Below are 25,026 nucleotides of genomic sequence, written 5' to 3'. Positions count from 1 at the left end.
CAGTGAATTGCTTCCCCCAAAGGATGTCCTCGGTATTGCCTGAGAACTCTGAGTAGCAGTGATTGAAAACTTTTTAACCATGCAAACCTTCAGAGGTCTCTGAGGACCTAACTTACAAGGTTTTGCTGTAATTGGGGCCATGTCATGAAGTTTTTCTATAAAATAGGCTTCTGTAACTTTTTTACTACTGAGTATTATTTGCCAAGCAGCTGTGTGTAAGTCTTAGCATATGTTTTCTTTTGTATTTTAAGACAATAGGCCTGATGCCTTTTTATTAAATATAATAGGTTAAGGAAATGCATAATTTACAAATTTAGGCTCATAGGTGAAAATATACTTATATACCTCTTTTGACAGCAATTTGTGTTTTCTTAATATCTATAGGAAAACTACTTTGGGGAAGATGACATGTATATGGATTTTGAAGAGGTTATCTCAAGTCCTGTTTTGTCACTGTCAACATCATCCAGCTCTGGGTGGACTGCTGTTGGAATGGAAAGTGACAAAAAGGAAAATGAAGGTTCAGCCAAGTCAATTCATCCACTTGCCTTGCGTCCTTGGGATATTACTGTACTTGTTAATTTGTACAAAGTTCATGGGCGTCTTCCTGTTGTAAGTGTTTACACATCAAAGTAGTCTGGAATATATTATAACATCCACCTGTGTATAGATGTGAAGCATTCAGCACACACTTAGAAAAAGAAAATCAGATTTAAAACTTCTAAATTTATTCTTTTACTGTTATAAAACTCATGTATTTTCTTCATAATATGATTACTTGATCATTGGTAATTTTTATTTTCTATTTTTCTTCTAATTTAACTTTAGCTCCTTCTTTGCTATTTGTGTAACGTCAGGACATTGTGTCATACATTGAGTTGTTGGGTTTATAATTAACCTGATGGGTATTCAAGGACTTTACATTTTCTTAGCTTTTATCTCTAGACCCCAGACCAGTCTGGGGCCTTATGGTGGACATGTTATAAAATGGAGTTTCTGGCTTGACCCTGGGGGTTGAATTATGTAGTTTGGATCTAGCACAGTATCCTGGGTCACTCTAAGGACAACCCGTGGACCTGTTCTGGCTGACATGGAATGATATTAAATTGCCCCAAGAACCCAGGGACTTTGGAGCAGGGCCAGATGAGGTGTGTGTCCGTGTCGCAGTGGGGTGGTGGGGCCGGTGGCCCTCTGTTGCTTAGTGCAGCTAACGATCCTACTGAGGTACAGAATAGTTATTTTTGTTAGTAATCATAGTTTCTCTGTTTTGAAAAACAAATTCTCTTAATCGTGACAGATGTGATTTTTATTTTCCTGTACTTCCTTACTTTTTGCCTTTTCTGCATTTCAACTATGCTATTTCGTTTGACTGTAGCATGGAACTACTGATGGTCCCGAATGCCCTACAGCTTTCTTGGAAAGACTATGTTTTGAAATGAAAAAAGGATTTAGGGAGACCATGCTGCAACTTATCCTGTCACCCCTGAATGTGTTTGTCAGTGATAACTATCAGGTAAGGTGAAAATGAAATGTGGTGGAGACATAGAGATTTATTATTAATATTTATTGGGTTAAAACAATGTATTAGCTTCTGTGCATGGACTTTGTAGCTCTTTAAGTTGGAGACTTTTAAGTTAACTGTATTAAGAAGTTTTTGTATGTATGTTTATGTGTATGAGAGTTGTTTCAAGAATCTCAATTTTCTTTTGCTGCTCCCTATTTCTGTGATCCCAATTATATTTTATACCTTTTGCTATTATAATAGAAATGGAAATAAATACTTTCTCAAATATTTATGGAAGGGAAAAGTTAACTATATAAAATGTTGGTAGGTTCTGTTGAGTATCACAGCATAAATGTTAATATTAACCAGTACCATAATATTTTAAAGCGTGTGTATCTACATGATCAATGATTTATTCTTATTCATCTAACGTAAGATACTTTGTTAATTCCTTCAAGATACCTCTGGGCTCTTTTAAAAGAGAACCAATGATATTCATCAAGTGAGAATTTGAGAATGTATTACATTTCTGGGTAGAATATAATTTTATTTTTTTTCATGCCAAATGGCTTTCCGTGGCACCTACCACCACTTTATATGCCCCTGTCTTACTTTTAATCAAGTTGTGTGATTTAGAAATATAAATGGAACTTAATACAAGACAAAGTAAAATTATAAATGGGAAGATGAATCTGACACCCAGAAATCATCAATGAATGATCATTTATTATGATTATATGTAGTAACTGATCATTTTATTTAAAATAGCATATCTCTTTTTCATTCTTTTTCTGTCACGAATATATTTTTCTTCATGGAATTTAATTTTTCATACATATATTTGATATATATGAGATCATATTAGCTAAAACTTAATATGTGCTAGGCATTGTTTTTGTTTTGCCACAGAATGTGCGTTTCTGGTTTTAAACTTTTATTTTGAAATAATTATAGTTTCACAGGAAGTTGCAAAGATCAGAGTGATCCTGTGTGTACTCTTTACCCAGTTTTTTTCCATGGTAAAGTTATTTTACATAATTATAGTATCAAAACAAGGAAACTGACGTTGATACAATGTGTGTGCGTAGTTCTAGGTCTTCTTATCATGTGTAGATTCATGTAACTACCAAAATGAAGATACAGAACTATTCTGTCCTCACAAAGATCTCACATAACACATTATTTTAACTTGCCATATTAACCTTAAAAAAAAAAAACAAAAAAACTTGTCCTCCTCTCTATAATTAGTAGGTCATTAGAATTGGTTGTTTTTTATTCTGGGAGGCAGGTATGTGGAGAGGAAGCCCATCTCCCTTTTTCGGTCTATTAAGGAAATTAATAAAGGGAAAAGGGAAAGTCTTCTATGGATGAGCTCTGAGAATCTTAGATGACTATCCCTGGTTTTTTATGAGTACCTGGTAACACTTCAGCTTTTAATCACTGCACTTTTAAAAGGCTTTTCCAGACATAGAAAACATTTTATTGAGCTGATTATGAATGTTCACATTAATTCTTATTATAGAGGTATGGCAAACTTGTAGAGAGACTGAATTATAAAGTATGACTTATTTGGGGATTAGAGAAGGAGTTCGTGGAGTAGAGATATCAAGGTCAAAGTAGAAGTACTAGTGATAATTCATTTCCCCGATTGTTGACAACTTACCCCAAAGACAAAGATACCATATATATCGTCTTGGAATTTGCTTGTCTACTTACCTTGTTTACATTCTATAGTGTTGACACGACTATTCCTAAGAATTTTTTTCTTCATCTGTTGTTATATTATCTAATGTTCTTTCACAGTGAGAGGGTTCACACTGTGTCTACTCCCAAGGCTCAAATCTGGGTTACCCACTTGTAGTTTATCCTGGGTAGCATCAGTCTCTTAACTCAAGGCTTCAAGATGAAGGATCTAAGGTGACTGATGGACTACTGTGTCCCATTATGAAACTATGCACTTTTTACTTTGTGGTCATCTTATGTATTAGTTTCATAGGGATGCCATAACAAAGTATCCTATACTAGGTGACATAAAAGAACAGAAATTTATTCTTTCACAGTTCTGGAGGTTCAAAGTCCTAAATCAAGGTGTTGGCGGGGTCACATTCTGTCTGAGCTGTAGGGGAAGATCCTTCCTTGCCTCTTCTTAGGCTCTGGTGGTTGCTAGCAATCCCTGGTATTCACTCAAATTTCTGCCTCCATCTCGACTGGCTGCCACTCTTTCTCTGTGCCTGTGTGTCCTACTTTCTCTCCTCTTATAGGGATACTAGTCATATTGGATTAGGGCCCACCATCATTGTAACCTTATCATAACCTAATTATATCCACAAAAATCCTGTTTTCAAAAAAGATCATATTTACAGGTTCCAGGGCTTCAGACTTGAACATACATTTTTGAGGGATGCCATTCAACCCACAAATGATGCAAACTGCAATAAAATTTAGAATATAATATTTATTTGTTTATCATGTAAGCTATACCTTAGGAAAGCCCAAGATCCACATGTAATTTTGAGATTAAAAAATCTCATAAAAATCTTATACTGAGAATTATTGAGTCTCAGTGTCAGAAGATAACTTTCTTGACCACTCTCCCCAGTTCCCTCAGTAAAAAAGGTAAGGAAATTAATGCCTGGAGAAGTCAGGTGATTTTATATAAAGTCACACAGCTTGGATGAAAATAAAATGAAAAATTGGATCAGAAGAGCTTCTAGAGTGATAATTGTAGTCACAATTTGAATTTTTTTTTTTTTTTTTTTTTTTTTTTTTTTGAGACGGAGTCTTGCTCTATCACCCAGGCTGGAGTGCAGTGGCCCGATCTCGGCTCACTGCAAGCTCCGCCTCCCAGGTTCACGCCATTCTCCTGCCTCAGCCTCTCCGAGTAGCTGGGACTACAGGCGCCCGCCACCACGCCCGGCTAATTTTTTTTGTATTTTTAGTAGAGACGGGGTTTCACTGTGGTCTCGATCTCCTGACCTCGTGATCCACCCGCCTCGGCCTCCCAAAGTGCTGGGATTACAAGCGTGAGCCACCGCGCCCGGCCCACAATTTGAATTTTTTTAAAAAAAGTTTCTTATGAATTAGAGTTAGCCCTTATCCTTAAAAAAATTTTTTTTAAGACTGTTTCCCAACATATATTGAAAGCAAAGAACACTAACCCTGTGAGATAGCCTAGACATACATGAAGAGGACCACTGTAATAAAACTAGGTTGGGAAATAATCTGTAAACTGCCTCAATGTATACTGGTATGTTGAAGGTTCTGTGAACACTTGCTGTGAAGAAATCTGTCTACTCAGCAGCATCTACTTTTTGTGGTCACTGTTAGGTGCAGTGTTACTTGGTACATAAGGCAGAAATGGTTATTAATGAACCTGGGGGAGAAGATAAATATTGAGAACATTAAAATTAAGATAAATAATTTCAAGTATAAAAAGTGCCACAAGGTGAGGTAGGCAGTGCTCTCGTAGCATTTAATGGTCTGGAGGCAAGAACAGGATCAGATTTGTATGTTTAGAAGATCTCTGTGATTACTCATAGAGTATGGAGCAGAGATATAGAAAGTTAATGCCTTGAAAAGGTCCTGGCAAGAGGTGATACTATTTGGACCAGGATGAGGGCACTGAAGATGAAAAAAAGTCAATGCATTTGTGAGAGACTGGGAGGTAGATTTAACAGAAATTGGTGACTGATCAGTAGGGCATTTCCAAACTTATTTGATTCTTTATTCTTAATTATATGTGGAACTAGTGTTCCATGAAATAATCTGTGTTATGACATATCCTTTATTTCTCTGAATATGTCAGAAATGTTCCCTTTGAAATACATGCTGCTTTTTAGTAGTGAGTATGAAATTATTGTCTGTAAGGTAAAACTTTCCTTGTATTTACATAGTCCTCAGAATCTATATGGAAGTTTACTTTTCCCCACCATTCTTCATTGTTTGGTCTTAATGGTCTGTGTTCTTCAGTGTTATCTTCCTTTTAAAAAATATTTTAATCTCATGATTCTTAGATTTCTTACAAAAGACTGGTCTGTTGTATTCCCTGTCAGAGTACTACTGTAGTTTCTTGTTATTCATAAAGGCAGTTACCAATCAGAGATCTGTCTACTTTTTAGGACTCAGCTATCTTGCTTTTTATAATAATTGGGCTCTCATAGGTATTGTTCATTAAAGACGCTTAACTCAGAATACCTCTGTGGGTACAAGGTTGTGTTAGGAGCTTGTGGATTCTGAAGCCTTATAGATGGCATGATTTTATTGTTCATCTCTGCAGGGGGTGTGGGGGGAAACAACTAGAAATTATAATGTGATTTTCTTATACATTTTACAGTCTCATCATTATTGTTTTCAGCAGCGACCCCCTGTGGATGAAGTACTCAGGGAAGGTCACATCAATTTGTCAGGTCTCCAGCTGAGAGCACACGCTATGTTCTCAGCAGAAGGTCTTCCTTTGGGAAGCGATTCCTTAGAATACGCATGGTTAATTGATGTGCAGGCTGGAAGTCTTACAGCTAAGGTCACAGCACCACAGGTATGGTTTTCAGAGTACTATCTCCTGACTTATTTTCTTTTTCCTTTCTCTACCCACCTTCTCAAGAATAACTTGTATGCCTGTTTGAATGTTCATTGCATTTCCACTGATGGCATTCTGATGGGAGTCATTCTTGCCATTCAGAATTTTAGTTATAGGTGAGTCAGAGACACGTTTCACTTTTCTGAGCCACATATAATTTGTTGGGTGTAATGTGTGTAGATCTATATATTTCAAAGAATTTGAGACTTTCTTTGGGAAAAATTCAGGATGAGTACTTTTCTAGAAGTCATTAATATATTATTAAAATTATATTACTTGGCCCTCCATTGTTGGAAAAATCTTATTTTTCTACTATATGGAGTAATTTTCTAAGAACTTTGTTTTCTTACATATGTTTAAAGTAGGATTTGAAAGTAGCCCTTATGATGCTACGGATTAGGTAATAAGGTTCTTTGCTTGTTATGTCCCAAAGCAAGATTACATCATTTGTACCTGCTGTTAGTGATGTGCATAATAGTTTCAAAAAATAAAAGTGAATTTACTGGTAAGTAAGTCTGGTCTAGAATTCTAGATGTGATCCTTTTGGATAAATTCTCCCCCACCACCCCTTTCACTTAATCCTTAGAAGGCACAAAAGCCTTAATATATTATTTGTATCTAATTGGCCACTGAAGTTTAGTTGAATTGCCGTATTATTGTAACATTTCACCTGAGTCATGTATTTATTATAATATGAATGCTCATCTTGATATTTCAAAAGACTGGAATTTGATAGGAATGTTACATACTCAATTTTGATAAAAAGTTATAGAATGGGTATAAAACATGTAATTTAGAGGTAGGTAGTAGCAACAAGAAAGTAATAAAGAACCTAGATGCCCTTTATACCTGGAAGAAATCGTCAGAGGGTAGCAAAAATTAATATTCTAGAAATGGTGAGAAAATGAATAGAATTGAAAAGGGATATTTTGGAGTTGAACGTCATCTCAATATAATATTAGAATGTATAATGATATTTATAAAAATACGTGAAAAGAAATGCATAATGGAATGTATAAAAATGGATGAAAAGCAATAGTCATTGCTCACTGGCCTTGTAACTGTCCTCTCCTTATTATCTCCCATTTCCCATCCCTAAGTATACAAGTAAAAACTGAAGCATATTCCAAAGCAGCTTGTTCCCTAAGAAGGGAATAAAGCCATGCTGACCCTGCAAGACTGGGTACAATTCCTTTATTCTAAGGACTGCTAGAATCTTACATGTTTATAAATTGCCTTTATAAGGTAAAACATTTCTCTTTCTTCTGCATAAAATCTTGGCATCACTGTTTGCTGCACAGTTCATGAATCTGTAGGTACTTTTATGTTTATTCCATTCTCTGTATGTTTTAAAAGTAAAATTTATATTTTCCAAGAGTTTAAATTATGTACTTATTTGGGGGGATAATGTCATGTGTATCTATCCCTCAATGTTTTTAACAGCTCTAATCAATTGAGGTTTTTTTTTTTTTTTAAACTGAAGACTTGAAGAATTATGATATATGCTTACTTAAGCTTCTATTTACATAAACAAAAGTGCTTTAATCTTCAAAATACCTGGTCTTAAAAAAATTGTAGCTCAATGTGATATTTAGATACTTTTTCACATAAAAGTTTGGTTTATGATTGGAGAATTTTAGGTGCTTTTCTATGTGGAGATTTCAGTTAGCTATATAAGAGGGAAGATATATAACCTTGAATGAAAGGATTTGCGTTAAAAGTTGCTGAAGTGAAATTTTTCAGTTGAAATGAGTTTTCATTTTGACAATGCATTTTGTCATTCATAAAGGAAAAGTAACATAAGCATATAAATGATATTAAAGGCAGAAAAAAATCATTGGCTAACAAGTTGCTTATTTAGCAGAAGTTTTAAGACAGTGTTTGGGTTCTTTCAAGCTACGTTAACATTCTTCAGAAGCTTTTGAACTCTAAACACTTGTTTAGAATGCTAACAGTGTTGTCAACTTGTCACTGATTATCTGTAGCTGGCGTGCCTTTTGGAGTGGGGACAGACATTTGTTTTTCATGTGGTATGTCGGGAGTATGAACTGGAAAGACCAAAATCAGTAATAATATGTCAGCATGGAATTGATCGTCGGTTCTGTGAATCCAAGGTATGTTAACAAATATGTTAGCAATATTATAAACATTTATGAATTTTAAAAAATGGAATATTGAGATATCAGCTTCAAGTCAAATACACATAGCCATGAAGCAAACTAGTTTTTTCAGTTAATAAAATTATTTTTTAAATTCTTAGCCATTTTAGTTTTAAGTATCTAAAATATGAGGTAATTATTAAAACATACAAATTAAAAAATAAACAGAATTATAAAAATTATATTTTGCTTACATTTTTACTATTAACATTCATGTCATATTGCATTATTATACTTGTTGAGATGTGGCTATATATTTATGTAGAAGATTTAGAAATTGAAGCAAAGAGAAGGTTGAATTCTTCACATGACATGGTTTGCAGGCCACTCTGGACATGCCATTTCTCCCATAATGTAATAGCAAGGTTGGTCATTTGCCAGGTTTTCTGACTCCACACGTTACACTCTTTTCACAACATTGTGCCACCTTCATTAAGGGTCATTACAATATCTTCACAAGAGTTGCAAAAAGTAGATGGTAATCCCTAAAACCATGTGCAGTGGCAATGAAATGCATAGTATTATTGTGCAATAAATACCCTCCCTTATGAATTTGGGGAGGGAGGCGTTTTCTTCCCCTAATTTTGGAAGCATGGTTATTTCAGAAAATCTGGAAAGCATGGCTGTTTCAAAAAAGGAAAATAACTTACCCTGGTTCTACAACACAGTGGTTAACAGCTTAGTTTTTCTTTCTAGTTCTTTCCTGTATGTGTCTTTCCTTTTTTGTTCTTCTGCTATACAAATTATATTTGTTTGCTGTTATATTCCTGTGAATTGAAAGTAGTTCATCCTACTTTTATGTCCAGAAAAAATCTGTAACACATCCTTATATATTGACAATAAAGGAAACAGCTGTACTTGGTGATAAAATTATTTTTTTTCTTATTATAAACACATTGCCAGGCTCCGCAGAATTGGTTCCTTAGTCATAGGTCAGGCAGGCAGTTTTTTATGGATAATACACACATACCTTTAGGTGCCTCCCCCTCCTTTTTCTTTTTTTTTTTTTAACTTAAAGTTTGTATGTTGCATAAAAATTTTTTTTTTTTTTTTTTTGAGACAGAGTCTCGCTGTGTCACCCAGGCTGGAGTGCTGTGGCGCCATCTCGGCTTACTGCAAACTCCACCTCCTGGGTTCATGCCACTCTCCTGCCTCAGCCTCCCTAGTAGCTGGGACTACAGGCGCCTGCCACCACGCCTGGCTAATTTTTTGTGTTTTTAGTAGAGATGGGGTTTCACTGTGTTAGCCAGGATGGTCTCGATCTCCTGACCTCGTGATCCGCCTGCCTTTGCCTCCCAAAGTGCTGGGATTACAGGTGTGAGCCACTGCGCCCGGCTCTTAAATTTTTAAAAATAAGTTTCATTGAGGCTTAATTTGCAGTAAATCCATCCTTTTAAAGTTGTACAGTTTTAGTTTTGACAAATGCTGTATATACCTGTGTAACTATTACCACCAGTGAAGATATAGAACATTTCTATCACCTTAGAAAATTCCTTTGTGTGTCTTTGCAGTCACCCCCTACCTCAGGCAACTACTGATCTCCATTCTGTCACTTTAGTTTGTTTAGGTCTATTTTTGTCCAGAGGAAATATATCCTTATAGAGTATTGACTACGCTGTAAGACACCTGTTTCTAGTTCTGGCTCTGCCACTATGAGCATTTTCATGCTATTGGGCCAATAATTTACTCAGGGCTGCCATCTCTTCAAGAAATTTATTGATGTAGGTGATATATACATTTTCTTCTAACCTAAACATCATAAAAATCTGTGTTTTAGTAGTAAAATAAAATTAATGTGGATTGTCTTAGATATCATATTTACAGTTAATATATTTGTGTGTGTGTGTGTGTGAAAATACATCTGTGTGTATGGAGTACCTGTAAGAAAACCTTACAACTCTAAACTCATACAATTCTTGTAAACCCGTGACACTGTTTTACTTTTCACTTTACTTTGCTTATCCTCTCTGAGTTTCAGTAAGAAGTTGTATATGTATTGTCCATTAGACTTGCTACTTGCCCCTTCTGAATGAAAATGGTGCATACTTATTGTTTTCTAATGTATAGTTTTCTAATTGATAACACTTTAACTGCTGATTTCATTTATTATTATAAAAGAATGAAATTAGACTGATTTTTAAAAAATACATCAATAACTAGATTTTTTGTGTTTATTTAAAGAAGATGACTTAAGTGTCAAAATAATAAGTTGATGGTGATGATTTAGATGTACAATCCTTTTTTATTTTAGTTGAGTTGTATTCCTGGGCCTTGTCCAACTTCAGATGATTTGAAATATACTATGATTCGTTTAGCAGTAGATGGAGCCGATATTTACATTGTTGAGCATGGTTGTGCTACAAATATAAAGGTAAGTGTTTTGCTTGGCTGGTGTAGTGCTTTTTCGTTTTTACTAAACCAAACCTCTATTTCTTGAAATAAAACACATTTATAGTTTGTCATCTCACAGACTGCCACAAAATTTTAGGATAAAGCTTTCTATTTTTTACTAATCCATGTTCTCTTCCAGTATTATTTTTTTTAAGGCATACTTTCACCAGTTATTTACTCTAACTGAGTTGTTATAACATTGCTTTATGGGAGGGATATAAAATAGTAGGTTGCTTTTATTTCAAGGATGTAAACTGGTTGTGCTTTTAAATGATTTGATTTTTGAATGTCTTTAGGATTCATACATTTATATTTTCTGCCCGGCTCTTGAAAACATTTGTTTCCCACTCTTTTGTGGATTGTAGTGTAAAATCAAGCCTTGTTAAGTTTCTATGATTTTATTATTTACTTCTCTTGTTCGCCTGTGGATTTCTGCTTTTTTCCTTTTATCCTCTTTTTAAAAAATTGTCTATTTTTGTTTTTATTTTGTTTAACTTTTCTGTTTCCTTCTTGTCCCTTTCCCATTTTTTCCCTTTTTTATTTCTTTTTCCTTTATTTTCTCCTTCCATTTATGTTTTACTCTATTTGAAACGATCACCTATTCAGTAGTTTTGGCTAAGCTACTTAAAAATACAGAAATTACACTTTTGTTTCATTTTCTTCATTCAATTTTAGATGGGTGCAATTCGAGTTGCAAACTGTAATCTCCACAATCAGTCGGTTGGGGAAGGAATCAGTGCTGCAATTCAGGACTTTCAAGTGAGACAGTACATTGAGCAATTAAATAATTGCAGAATTGGACTTCAGCCTGCAGTGCTACGGAGGGCCTATTGGCTTGAAGCTGGGTCAGCCAATTTAGGACTTATTACTGTTGATATTGCTTTAGCTGCTGACCATCATTCTAAACATGAGGCACAAAGACATTTCTTAGAAACTCATGATGCCAGAACTAAGAGGTAAGTGAAAATGTTAAGAATGGCAGTAGTCTCCTGTTCAGATGAAAAAAACTAGATAATTATAGAGGAAATTCTACTGAGAGAATGGACTAAGAATATTTTAAATAAAGACCTAATATGATTGTGCTGCTGCACCTCAATGAATATGTAAGGACCTGATATTTAAGTAAATACATATCTTGTCTCTGGTGATGGTGTAGTTGTTGGAAATAACATTATTTTCTGATGTGTTTCTAAGTCTATACCATGTATGCCAACAGTGAAACAAGTTTACGTTACGGTCCCCAAATAACGTTTTGTAAAGTGCTACATTTTCTCTCTCACCACAGCTCTCCACTTTCAAGTCATCATTCATTCCTAGAAATCACAGTAGTACTATCGTCTACTGTATAAAACTCCTTTTATGGGCCTTCAGAACTGCAAGGAAGACTAAGAGTACTCAGGGCTATTTCCTTGGTCCTTAGGAAATTATTATTATATATGATTTAAAAAGTTGCCAGCGCCTCTTACTGAATCACTTCCATTTAAAATGACAGTGTGACTTTTTCCATCCCTATCTTCCCCATTGTATATTTAATATGTGCTAATTCCAGAAATATAGGGAACTATTAAGAAACAAAAGAAAATAATGATCATAACCCCACCACATGAAATTTTATCTCCAGGATTTTGCTGGTTTTTTTTTAATGCTTGAAATCATCCTGTATATACAGTTTAAAATTCTGCATGTTTGTATTAAACTTATATCCCAAGTATCTGGCCACATGATTAAACATTTTATAAAGATCCTTTTAAACAAATGATAATACATTACCAAAAAGACACAACATGTTTTATTTAGCCATTGCCCTTACATTAAATATTTAGATTGTTTCTAAATTTCCCATTATAAATGATAGAGGAACATTTTTGCACATAAAATATTTTCCCATGCTTTCTGGCTGTTTCCTTTAGATAATTTCCTGGAAGGGAGTATGAATGAGTTGAAAATTAAGACTTTTCATATGCATTCCCAAATTACTTGCCAGAAATTAATTTCAGTTTATATCTCCAATGGCGTTTTAGCTAGTCCCTGTCACCCTGCACCATTGCTACCTTTTGAGTGTTTTCTCTTAAGTGAAAGGTGGCATCTCTTTATTTTGCATTTATATATTTCTGAAATTAATACTTTAAAAACCACATTTGTTAGCTGTTTCGATTTCTTCGCTTGTGAATTGAATGTTTATATTCTGTGTACATTTATTTACTGAGGTCTTGGTGGTTTTCCATTTTTAAGAGCTCTTTATAGATGATCACCCTTTTTGTGATCTCTGTTGCTAGTAGTTTACAGTTTGTTTTATCTTTTAATTTTGTTTTTATTTTCATATATGACTTTAATTTTATGCATTCAAATATGTCAGTTACTAATTTGAGAAAGCCATTCTTTTGCTAGTAATCAAATAGCATTTGTATTATTTTTTTCTTTTCCTTTTTCTTGTTAACATATAAAACTCGAATCCCTCTGGATTTTAAATGGGGTGCATGTGTATATTATTCTAGGTAAGGAGATAAATCGACATATTCATTTCTCTGTTTAACAAAATGTTCACTGTTATCTGTTAACTTTCCCAAAAGAACTTGGGAACCATTTTTCTGGTTAAAAAAAGAAAATCTCTTGAGATTTTTATTGATATTACATTAATCTTTTAAATTAATTGAGGAAGATTTGATATATATCTGAGTATGAAAGCTCATGTATGAAGAATATTGTGTAAAATAAATTGGATTTCTTTGTTATATATTGCGCAGGAAGCCACTTAGTGTGAACCAAATGCCTGTCTTTGATTAGGTTAGGTGGTAGAGCAAGGTGCTAATGGAACTAAGGAGGTTGCTTCAGGTGACTCAAGTTGCTCCAAGTAGCTCATTTAGGTTGGTTTCAGTGCTGTAGCTTGTCAAAAATTGTGAAGAGTCTGGGGTTTTTATCTTTCTTACGAGTTAACAAGTTAGCTGTTACAATTTCATGGATGCTGGAAAAATACACAAAACTTCTGATCAGAGACTATATTACAGCCAAAGCGGTAGCCAGTCACATGTGGGCAGGTTGGTTCCCTGTATCTCCCCAAGTAGAGTTGCCAGAGAAAATGCAGGATGCCTAGTTAAATTTAACTTTCAGATAAACAACAAAACACATTTTAATATAAGTTTGTCCCACATATTGCATAGAACAAACTTATTTTTGTTTGTATTTTATTCGCTAAATCTGGCAACTCTGTCCCTGAATCCTATAGGGGATAACGTGGTCCCAGCTACTTGGGAGGCTGAGGTGGGAGAATCACTGGAACCTGGGAGGCGAAGGTTGCAGTGAGCCAAGATTGCACCACTGCACTCCAGCCTGGGCAACCGCTGTCTCAAAAAAAAAAATAAATAAATAAATAAATAAAGCCCCATCATGATGAATATGTGCATAAAGTAGATTTACGTTACAGAAGAGGAACACTGAACTTAGGGAATCTTACTATTTTTATAGTAAGTGGAAGCAAGCCTACTCTTTTCCAGAGAGAAAGATTACCTCAACCCTCAAGGTTTCTTGCTCCAAACACAACCCTGTGAAATAGCCTGGACAGAGCTTGCATTCATGGCATACCCAGCAGGAACATACAGGGATTCCTAGGACTCATGACGATTTGCCTCTCCCCACATGGTAACTCACTGACCTTCAGCTTTGGCTGCCTTTGTGCATATTGGATTCCCTGGAGTTTTAGAGAAATGTATATTCTTTTCTGATATTACTGGAAAAGCTACTGAATACATAGGCCATTAGTTCCATTAGATTAATGTTTTTTAAAAATATGGCTCCCTGGCCGGGCGTGGTGGCTCACGCCTGTAATCCCAGTACTTTGGGAGGCCGAGGCGGGTGGATCACGAGGTCAGGAGATCGAGACCACGGTGAAACCCCGTCTCTACTAAAAAAAAAAAAAAAAAAAAAAATATGGCTCCCAAACCACCAGCATCAACATCTCCTTAGAACTTATTACAAATATACATAATCAGGCCTTCCCAGACCTCAATCAGAAACTCTGGAGGTGAAGCCCAGCCACCTACAGTTCAACGAGCCATTGAGTTGATTCTAATACAAGCTAACGTTTGAGAACTAGTGCATTGGATTATGCAAAGATAGGAAAGGAGAGCTAACGTTTGTTGTGTAACTTGTGTAGTCCACATTTTGCATCTCAGGTGCTTTACACGTGTTATGCTATTTTATCCCCACAATGATCTTTAGTTAGATATATCATACCATCATTTTGCAGATGAGGAAACTGAGGCTCAGAGATGTTAACTTGTCTGAAGTTGTAGAGTTAGTAAGTGGCACAGCTAGAATTTGAACTCAGGTCTAGAGGACTCAAAGCCATGCATTCTACCAAACTTTTGCTGTGGAAATGAAGTAAAAAAATGTCTATTGTGTATTTAAGTTCTTTTATTTTTAATGGTGTTTTAAGATACCTTTGCTGCTTGACTTAATACTTTAAAATACAGAAGTGATTTGAAATGGATAACATCTGACCAATGTAATCTCAAGTTCCCCCTCATCTTAAGGCCTACTCATACATTTTTCCTTCTGTCTTCTCTAGATAGATGTTCCACTTCTAAGTTGTTTCACCTTATCTTTAATGTCTCAGATGTTACTTTTTCAAAGATTCTTCCTATTTTCTTTGTCACAACACCCTGTTTACCTCATAGCACTTAATAGAATTTATGATTAGTTATTATTTTCTTGTTTATTTTTTGTCTTTGCCTCTGTATTGTAAACTTCATATGGATAAGGACTATATCAGTTTTGCTTAGCATGACACTAGGCACTTAATAGATATGTTCAAGAAATATAAATTAATGAATGTAAAATGAAGGTGATCATGCCTATTCTGTTTCCCTGTGAGGGTCTTGAGAATCCAAGGTGATAATACATGTAAAAATGCTTAGAAAAATAGGCTGTAAATATGAGGGGATTTTATTAAAGTAAAAGGAATAAAGGTATATCTCACAGATTTCTATTATATAATATTTTTTAAGAAAAGAGGGGAGTTAATAAATACTGACAGACCTATGAGTCAGTTATACAGAACCTGAAGTTTACATACATTTTTAATACTTTATTTGTAGTCCTTATTACAAAGGAGTAGACCATTTTATTGAGAAATAATTTCTTAGTTGCTCCATATTTGTAATTTTTTAGTGTTTTAAATTGCAGTGTGAAATAGGCCCTGAGATGTTAAAGGTAATGAGCTATCAAGCATAATCTATACTAATGGGTTTTTTGGATTAATGTCTTAAAATTTTAGTGTTTTTGAGAGTGTTTACTACATTCTAAAACTGGACTTAAATGTCTGATTTTTATATTTGCTTTTTTCTTTAATGCTTTGGGTTTTTTGATGTATGCCATATCTGTATTATTATTGATTCTGCTTATCTCCATCTCACTTGCCTCTGGTAAGACTATATTTTTTAGAAAGGCAAATGATTAAAAAAAAACACAGTAGGAATAAACCTTTGTGTTTGTGTTTACTTTGTCATTTAAAAATATTTACAATTAACTTTAATTATCTATCAAAAAGTTTTTTATTTCTTAATGATTTTTTTTTTATGTTGTTGTTTTTTGTTTTCTTTTGGGGTCTGTTTAGGTTGTGGTTTTTATGGCCAGACGATATCCTGAAGAATAAGAGGTGTAGAAACAAATGTGGTTGTCTTGGTGGCTGCAGATTCTTTGGTGGCACAATAACTGGCCTAGATTTCTTCAAACTTGAAGAGTTGACACCTTCCAGTAGCTCTGCATTTTCAAGCACAAGTGCAGAGTCCGATATGTATTATGGACAGTCTCTGCTACAGCCTGGAGAATGGATAATTACTAAAGAAATTCCCAAAATTATAGATGGTAATAAAATGTTTCGTCACTTATGCTAATTGTTTACTTTATCACTATGCCATTTTGAGAGAAATTCAGTGTTAACTCTGTTCAACTCAATTTACTTTGTGTGATGTTATGAGTAGGGTTTAATATAATCCACCTTTGTTTTGCACATGACTTAACTAAAGCCAGATAAAACTAGTGATTTTTTCGGAGTTACACAGGGCAGAAGTAGGTCTGCTGTTCAGATCTTCTGTTGTTGACGTGGGTGGCTTTCCTCACAGAGTTTTTTCTAAATATTTCCTTACATATTAGTATTTTCCTGTAGCACAGCATCCAGATAAATACTTAGGAATAGCTGTACTTGAAGGTAACAATTGTTGCACCAGCTTGCTTTTATAGGAAAACTTTTGGATAGTAATATTTATATTATTGGCCCCCATGTCACCAATTATATTTGCAAAGTAGTTTCCTTATCAGTAAAATTAAACATGTCAAGAAAAGAACTCTGGTTTTAGAATCTTTAGCATAACTCTGGCCGGGCGCGGTGGCTCACGCCTGTAATCCCAGCACTTTGGGAGGCCGAGGCGGGCAGATCACGAGATCAGGAGATCGAGACCATCCTGGCTAACATGGTGAAACCCCACCTCTGCTAAAAATACAAAAAATTAGCCAGGCGTGGTGGTGGGTGCCTGTAGTCCCAGCTACTTGGGAGACTGAGGCAGGAGAATGGTGTGAACCCGAGAGGCGGAGCTTGCAGTGAGAGGAGATCACGCCACTGCACTCCAGCCTGGGCGACAGAGCAAGACTCCGTCTCAAAAAAAAAAAAAAAAAAAAAAAGAATCTTTAGCATAACTCTGCAAATACACCAGTTTGCTATGAGCAGTAAAGAGTGGCTTTAAGTGTATTATATTTAGATTTACCTAGAGTCTTTTCTCCAGAGACTTCAGAAACAGATTTTTCCTCTGGATTTTTTTAGTTGTGTGTTCCTATGATTCAGTGCAATATTTACTGTTTAAGTTGCCATGCTGTGAAGATGTTAAATGTAGAAAAGTCTTGATACTTCACGAATATTTAGCCATTTCCCCTTAATTAATTTAAAAATATTAATTTGCCTTTGCCTTTTATCAGTACGCACAAAAAGATAGGAAAGGGGTAATTTTACCTTTAAGAGTTGATCAGATTGCTTTCCCATGTATAGGAGCTCTTAGAGGAAACAGCTGGACTACATATACTAAATTCCTAAATGATTTTTTTACTGAGTAGTAGTAAGTGTGCACAAGTTATTTTAAGGTCATTGTACTTTGGCAGGTTTGCTAGAATGACAGCAGATTATCTTATAAAATCAGCAAACATCAAAACTTCTTGGCATTTAAGTGATAAGATAGATTGTAATAATTTAGCTGTCTTCTTATGTAACTTTTTTACATTTGAATAATGTTCATTTTTAAAGGTTTACACTGCCATTTTCTCATTTAATCCCTAAGCTACCATGTAAAGTGGACATTATCCTTGTTTTGTAGTAAGGAAACTGAGGCCTGTCACTGAGACTGAGTTGCATGAAGTGATATAGCCAAGTATGGCTGAGAAGAAACTCGAATCAGGGCCATTGAAGCCACTTTGTTGTTCTCTCTAATGTGCTACAACTGGTGCTAATTATAAAGATTGCTTGATTTTCAAAGATTAACCATCACAAACTCAAGAAAGAATATTTGCAGGGAATTTATACATGATATGAAAGGAGGAAAATAGTAAATTCTCTTTCTAACACTGAAGAAAGTAAAATTCTTTTTTTTTTTTTTTTTTTTGAGACGGAGTCTCGCTCTTTCACCGAGGCTGGAGTGCAGTGGCGCGATCTCGGCTCACTGCAAGCTCTCCGCCTCCCGGGTTCATGCCATTCTCCTGCCTCAGCCTCTCCGAGTAGCTGGGACTACAGGTGCCCACCACCACGCCCGGCTAATTTTTTGTATTTTTAGTAGAGATGGGATTTCACCGTGGTCTCGATCTCCTGACCTCGTGATCCGCCCGCCTCGGCCTCCCAAAGTGCTGGGATTACAAGCGTGAGCCACCGCGCCCGGCCGAAAGTAAAATTCTTATAATGTGTAATAGGAAGTGTCTGTATCTCTTGGTGATTCTCTTAGTAGTGAGTTGTAATTGCTGAATTGCCATAAGTTTCTTGTCCAGGGAAGCTTGGAAATAACCCCTACATATGTACCTGAGTTTCTGATTGTTGAGTCTTCCAGGAATGGAGTACAGATGCAGTGTCAGGATAAAATCAAGGAGGGCATATGGGTAGAATTAAGGATCTACTTGGAAGGCCAGTGAACACTATGTTCCTGTATCACTTAGAAGCGAATCAAGACCATTTTTTCTTTTGACTTTCATTGCTCTATTTTACATTTGTGGTAGTAGAAGTAAATAATATTATATTTTAGGTTTACGACTCTTACCCCTTGAATGCCACTGCATTCTGTTCACAGAGATGTTTTCTTCATTAGCGGATTTACTTTTTTTGGCTAAAACAGGGATGGTAGGAGGAGAGGGGAAGTTAAGCAAGAGTTATTTTTTTTGGATCTAGGCAGCTATAGAATTCTCTTTTTATTTCCCCCAGCCCCTCAATTTATATAACACATCACAGAGCTCTTTATGAAACTCTGAAACAGTGGTGTTTCACTCTGATCCTAACGTTGTTATTTATTCATTCATAAAATCATGTATTGAGTGCCTTCTGTGTATGAGGCATTGTTCTAGGCACTGGAGGTACATCAATGAATGAAAAATGATACAGTCCCTGTCAACATTGAACTTTTAGAGCAAAAGGGGAAAAATGCTTAAAATAAGTAAATCCGAGTAGAAGATATATGGGGTTCTTTGTACTATTCTTGAAAGTTTTCTGTAAGTTTGAAAATTTTCCAATAAAAGATTTAAAAAGAAGAAAAAAATTCACTGTTTATGGGCCTGGGATCTATACTTATGTAGATATATTTCTAAAATGTTTAACAAATTGCTATATGAAATTAGTCACTTGTGCTTTTTACACGCTTATAATCCCAGCACTTTGGGAGGCTGAGGAGGGCAGATCAGGAAGTCAAGAGATCAAGACCATCCTGGCCAACATGGTGAAACCCTTTCTCTACTAAAAATATAAAAATTAGCTTGGTTTGGTGGTGTGTGCCTGTAGTCCCAGCTACTTGGGAGGCTGAGGCAGGAGAATCTCTTGAACCTGGGAGGCAGAGGTTGCAGTGGGCCAAGATCGTGCCACTGTACTCCAGCCTGGTGACAGAGCGAGACTCCATCTCAAAAAAAAAATATATATATATATATATTATACTTAAAAATGGATTAGATTGCCATGTTTTTTATAAACTGCTGTTGAGATTTGTGTGTTCACTTAACCCACCTTTTGTTTGTTTAGGTAATGTGAATGGCATGAAGAGAAAAGAATGGGAAAACAAATCAGTGGGAATAGAAGTAGAGAGAAAAACTCAGCACCTTAGTCTTCAAGTACCATTACGATCTCATAGTTCATCCTCTTCCTCAGAAGAGAACAGTAGTTCTAGTGCTGCACAGCCTTTGTTGGCTGGTGAAAAGGAAAGTCCCTCATCTGTTGCTGATGACCATTTGGTTCAAAAAGAGTTCTTGCATGGGACAAAAAGAAATGATGGCCAAGCAAGGTCAGTATTCACTTAGATTTAGAAGCCTGATCATAAATAGGAGTATAATTGTTTAAAATTCTGGCAAGAAAAACTTCTTCCCTCTCCATTCCCCCATTTTAGAAAATTGTTTCCTGTATATCTGAACATATTTTGAAATGTCGGTTTGCTGTTGTCTATCTGATTATAAAAATCATACATACATATATTCATTCCAGATATGAGGAAAGTACAAGAAAGTGTAATGAAAGTGGAAGTTTCTTGTCATCCCACCACTCAGAGTGAATCATTGTTAACATTCAGATATTGTCCTTCTAGTGTAATGGATACTTTTTATTCCTCCTCTTGGCACCTTAATAGTTGGCCACTCCCTTCTTGAATCACAGCTTCCTCTTGGTTTGATAGCACATTTCAAAATTCCCTCCCACCTCCTTGGCTATTCCTTCTCGGTCTCCATTGTCCTGTCCTCCATTTCTTCCTCCTTTCTTTTTTCTCTTCCTTTTATAGCCTGCCCTTTGTTGAACATTCTCTCCTTTTTCTCCACTTACTCTATATTATTTCCCTAGGGAGTCTCAGTAACTGTTTGCTTTCAATTATGTTCTCTAGCTAACATCTTTTAAATGTAAAACTCCAGCCAAAACCTTTGTTCCTAAGGCCTAGCTACCTTCTTGACATATCTACTTGGATATTTCATGGAGACTTCAAACTCAACATATTAAAAATGGCCTTATTCTTACCATTCTTAACTTGTTCTGACTTAGTAAATGGCACTACTACATCAGTTGCTGAAGTCAGAAATACTGGGGTTATGTATAACTTCTTCCTCCAGTCTCCGTTAATCAAAGACACCTGGTGTATTTTGTTGGACAAGTTTTTAAAGGATGTGAAAGAAAAAAAAAAACCTTTATAAATGTATTAGTGTCCATGGATTATGGATAGAAGATTACATTCTGGGATTTCTTTCAGTTTTTATTGTGTTTTAAGCTACCTCAAAATTTTTTGGAACTAATGGGGGGTGTGAACACATATTGTACTGTTTTGCTACTTTGGGTATTTTATTATAAAATTGTAGATTTTCTTTTATTTGTAAAGTACATGATTAAAATTACTAAAAGGATTTTTATTGATACTTCTTTTTATGCTTAAATTTATGATGTATAGAAAATGGTAATAGCTTTGCTTTCTGTTTTAGTATCCCTACAGAAATTTCAGGAAACAGCCCTGTGTCTCCTAATACTCAGGATAAGTCAGTAGGTCAGTCTCCTCTTAGATCTCCCTTGAAACGACAAGCCTCTGTCTGTTCCACCCGTCTTGGAAGTACTAAGAGTCTTACTGCTGCTTTCTATGGGGACAAGCAGCCTGTAACAGTTGGAGTCCAGTTTAGTAGTGATGTCTCTCGAAGTGATGAGAATGTACTAGACTCACCAAAGCAGAGGAGAAGTTTTGGTTCATTCCCATATACACCATCAGCAGACTCTAATTCATTTCATCAGTATCGATCAATGGATTCCAGCATGTCAATGGCTGATAGTGAAGCCTACTTTTCTGCTGCTGAGGAATTTGAGCCCATTAGCAGTGATGAAGGCCCTGGAACTTACCCGGGTAGAAAAAAGAAGAAAAAGCAAACCCAGCAGATTGACTACAGTAGGGGTTCCATATATCACAGTGTAGAAGGGCCACTTACTGGACATGGAGAAAGTATTCAGGATTCCAGAACTCTGCCATTCAAAACTCATCCTTCTCAGGCTTCATTTGTTTCTGCGTTAGGTGGAGAAGATGATGTTATAGAGCATCTATATATTGTAGAAGGTGAGAAAACAGTGGAGAGTGAACAGATTACTCCACAACAACCTGTGATGAATTGTTATCAGACTTACCTTACTCAGTTCCAGGTAATTAATTGGTCAGTTAAGCACCCAACCAACAAAAGAACCTCTAAATCCTCATTGCATCGTCCCCTTGATCTGGATACACCAACCAGTGAAGAAAGTTCATCATCATTTGAACAGCTTTCTGTTCCAACTTTTAAGGTATAAACCAAATCATTAGTTTCCATTGATACCTTGATTTAGAAAAACAGATTTTTAAGAAATTATTTTCATAATTACTCTCATTCTTTTTAGCTACCTTTCTGAGAGACTTTCTGAAGCCGTAGCTTTATGTATGATAGGTCACAGAGTTATTGATGAATATTAGAAATTTAAGTAAATTAAATTGAGATATGGTTTATGAGCTGTCACTGCATTAATCTAATCAACACATATTCTGTGTCTGCATTATACTCTAAGATTAGGATCAACTCTCTCTGAATTCATATTTTCTGTGTCTTAAAAATAAAATTTTGAAGTTGTTTTTAATGATGTTCTTTTTATTCATAACTCCTTCCATGCAAAGGCTTCAACGTCCACTTACTTGCCATTTGAGTTCTTATAATTCAGTATGAATGTGGTTATTGGGCATTTCTGTAATGTATTCTGAAAATGCATTACAGAATTTTTTAGGTAAGCTAAAAATACCTCAAAATAAATTTAGTGGTCATAGCCAATATGAAATACTATACTTATTTGAAGTGTCTAAATGCTTATTTAGTTATTCTTAATTCAGATATTTATTATACAGTATTGTGAACAAGGCACTTGATGTAGAGTGGTGAGGGAAATGGATATGGAGCTTATGGTTTAGAGGTGGAAAGTGACAATTAATAGATAGATCAGTATATAATTACAAAGTGAGAAGAGTCTCTGATGATAACCAAGAGATGCTGGGATAGAGAATAACAAGGGGTGAGGACACTTAGATTGTGTTGAGATGAAATGTCCGTCTGAGGAGATAATATTTAGACTGAAATTTGAAGGATGATGAGGAATTGAAGATAGGAGGACCTAGGGGCACTGCATTCCAGACAGAGGCAACCGCCTTCCTAAAGCCCTGAAGAGGGAAAGAGGTCAGCATGCCCGAGAAACAGTGAGTGGAGAGACTTGCTCATAATGAGGCTGGAGACCTAAGCAAAGGCCGGGTCATTCAGAGCTTATAGACCATGGCATCAGGAATTTGAGTTTTAGTTTAATTTATTAACTCTTCAGAGTTCTAAGGAAATATGATAGGATCTCATGTACTTTGAATACTACGTAGAATTGAATTGTCATTAAGCAAGAGAAGAATTGGGGTGATCACTTAGGAGATTGTCTCAGTAGTCTGTGTAAGAAACGACCAGGGCTTGGACTTAAACTGTATTAGTAATGATGGGACATGATACATGGAGTTGAATATTCTCATAGGTTATGTAGGCATTTGAATAATATGTATTGAAGGAAGAAGAAACATTAGTGACAGTTGCAAAATTTTGTTTTTACGGTTGTACTCTTTTCTTATCTTGCCCAAAACCAATTGCGCATGCTAAGATTTCAAAATGTCCTTTTTAGTCCATGTGGAAATATGTTGGTATATGAATTTTCCAGTGTAAAACTGAATGGTCCTTGTGCAGAATAGTACCCGAGAGGATAGAATTATTTCAGTATTTTAAATAAATCTTTCTAGTTTGATTAGGCAGTCAAATCTCTAGAGAAGACAGGTCAAGGAATTAGTATTTTTAGACAGCTTCAAAAACAGGACATAGGCCATTATCAGAAAGACAAAAAAATGGCATGTATTGGTGAGGATGTAGAGAAAAGGGAACACTTGTGTGCTGTTGGTGGAAATGTAAATTAGTATAGCCATTATGAAAAACAGTATGGAGATTCCTCAAAAACTTAAAAACAGAATTCCATATGATCCAGCAATCCCACTACTTGGTAATATCTAAAGGCAATTAATTCAGTTTATTAAAGAGATGTCTGTACTCCCATGTTAATTACAGGACTATTCACAATAGCTAATACATGGGATCAACCTAAAAGTCCATCAATCAATCGACAGTTAAAGAAAATGTAGTATATACACACAGTGAGATATTCTTCTGCCATAAAAAAAGGAAATCGTGTCATTTGTGACAATATGAATGAATCTGGAGGGCACTATGTTAAGTGAAATAAGTAAGGCACTAAAAGACAAATACCTCATGATTTCACTCATGTGGAATCTAAGCAAGCTCTTACAGATGTAGAGAGTAGAATGATGGTTACCAGAGGCTTGGGTAGTTGGGGGGCAAAAAAGTAACCTGGGAGTTAAGAAAGTTATTTTTTGCCATTAAGTGTAAATAACTGACAAGCATTTCTAAAGGTTCAATTTGGTTAGTCAGGTTCATTTATTTATTTTCCTTGTTATCATTTATGGATATAAAATACAAGACTAGTTTTTCCTATAGTTTAATGTTTCTGTGGCTCTCTTTCCCACTTAAAAGTTGGTTTTGCTAGGAGAAGTCTAAAATTAGCTTGAGAAAAAACTCAATTTAAAAAGAAACTCTGGAGGAAAGACATTTGAAACACTTGCTTTTAAGTTTCAGTTATAGTCTTTTACCCTCACAACCCTGCTTTGCCATTTATTTGAATCAACAAAGTGAAACTGCCAGTTGAATATATTATTTGATTTGCTCAATTTGTCTGTTAAATGTTTATATCAAATATATCAAAATCATATTAGGTAATTCAGGTATTTACATATATCAGTTGATATAAAATTAGGGAAATATATTGAAAATCTAGACTATAGTGTTTTATATTCTAGGTTATCAAGCAGGGGCTCACAGCTAATTCTTTGCTAGACAGAGGCATGCAACTTTCAGGATCAACTTCAAAGTAAGTAAAAATACCATGCTTTTAAAGTGTCTTCCTTGATTATGAGATGGGTAGAGTTTTTTCTGAATAATTATCATTCTTTATTTGAGTATGAACTTTATATTAAGAATAAATTACCAAAATAATTCAGCTCTTTTGTCTGCCATGGCTTTGGCTACATTTATAAGTAGTCAGT

General features: G+C 35.3%; 1 protein-coding gene across 8 annotated transcripts in view; it reads left to right on the top strand.

Moving 5' to 3' along the window:
* BLTP1 (bridge-like lipid transfer protein family member 1) overlaps positions 1–25,026 on the top strand; it is a 216,795-nt gene that overhangs the window by 68,908 nt on the left and 122,861 nt on the right. For all 8 annotated transcript variants that reach the window (XM_055274662.1, XM_063637920.1, XM_055274665.1 and 5 more), the window contains 10 exons: positions 385–612; positions 1,376–1,513; positions 5,859–6,038; positions 8,066–8,194; positions 10,491–10,610; positions 11,306–11,586; positions 16,242–16,492; positions 19,881–20,139; positions 21,311–22,148; positions 24,781–24,851. In XM_055274662.1, coding sequence (XP_055130637.1) covers positions 385–612; positions 1,376–1,513; positions 5,859–6,038; positions 8,066–8,194; positions 10,491–10,610; positions 11,306–11,586; positions 16,242–16,492; positions 19,881–20,139; positions 21,311–22,148; positions 24,781–24,851 — 2,495 coding nt within the window. The remainder of the gene's footprint in view (positions 1–384; positions 613–1,375; positions 1,514–5,858; positions 6,039–8,065; positions 8,195–10,490; positions 10,611–11,305; positions 11,587–16,241; positions 16,493–19,880; positions 20,140–21,310; positions 22,149–24,780; positions 24,852–25,026) is intronic.

The sequence above is a fragment of the Symphalangus syndactylus genome, chromosome 4 (assembly GCF_028878055.3).
Source record: "Symphalangus syndactylus isolate Jambi chromosome 4, NHGRI_mSymSyn1-v2.1_pri, whole genome shotgun sequence".
Classification (NCBI taxonomy): domain Eukaryota; kingdom Metazoa; phylum Chordata; class Mammalia; order Primates; family Hylobatidae; genus Symphalangus; species Symphalangus syndactylus.
Note: the sequence above shows the minus strand (reverse complement) of the source record. Positions and strands in the feature narration are given on the sequence as shown.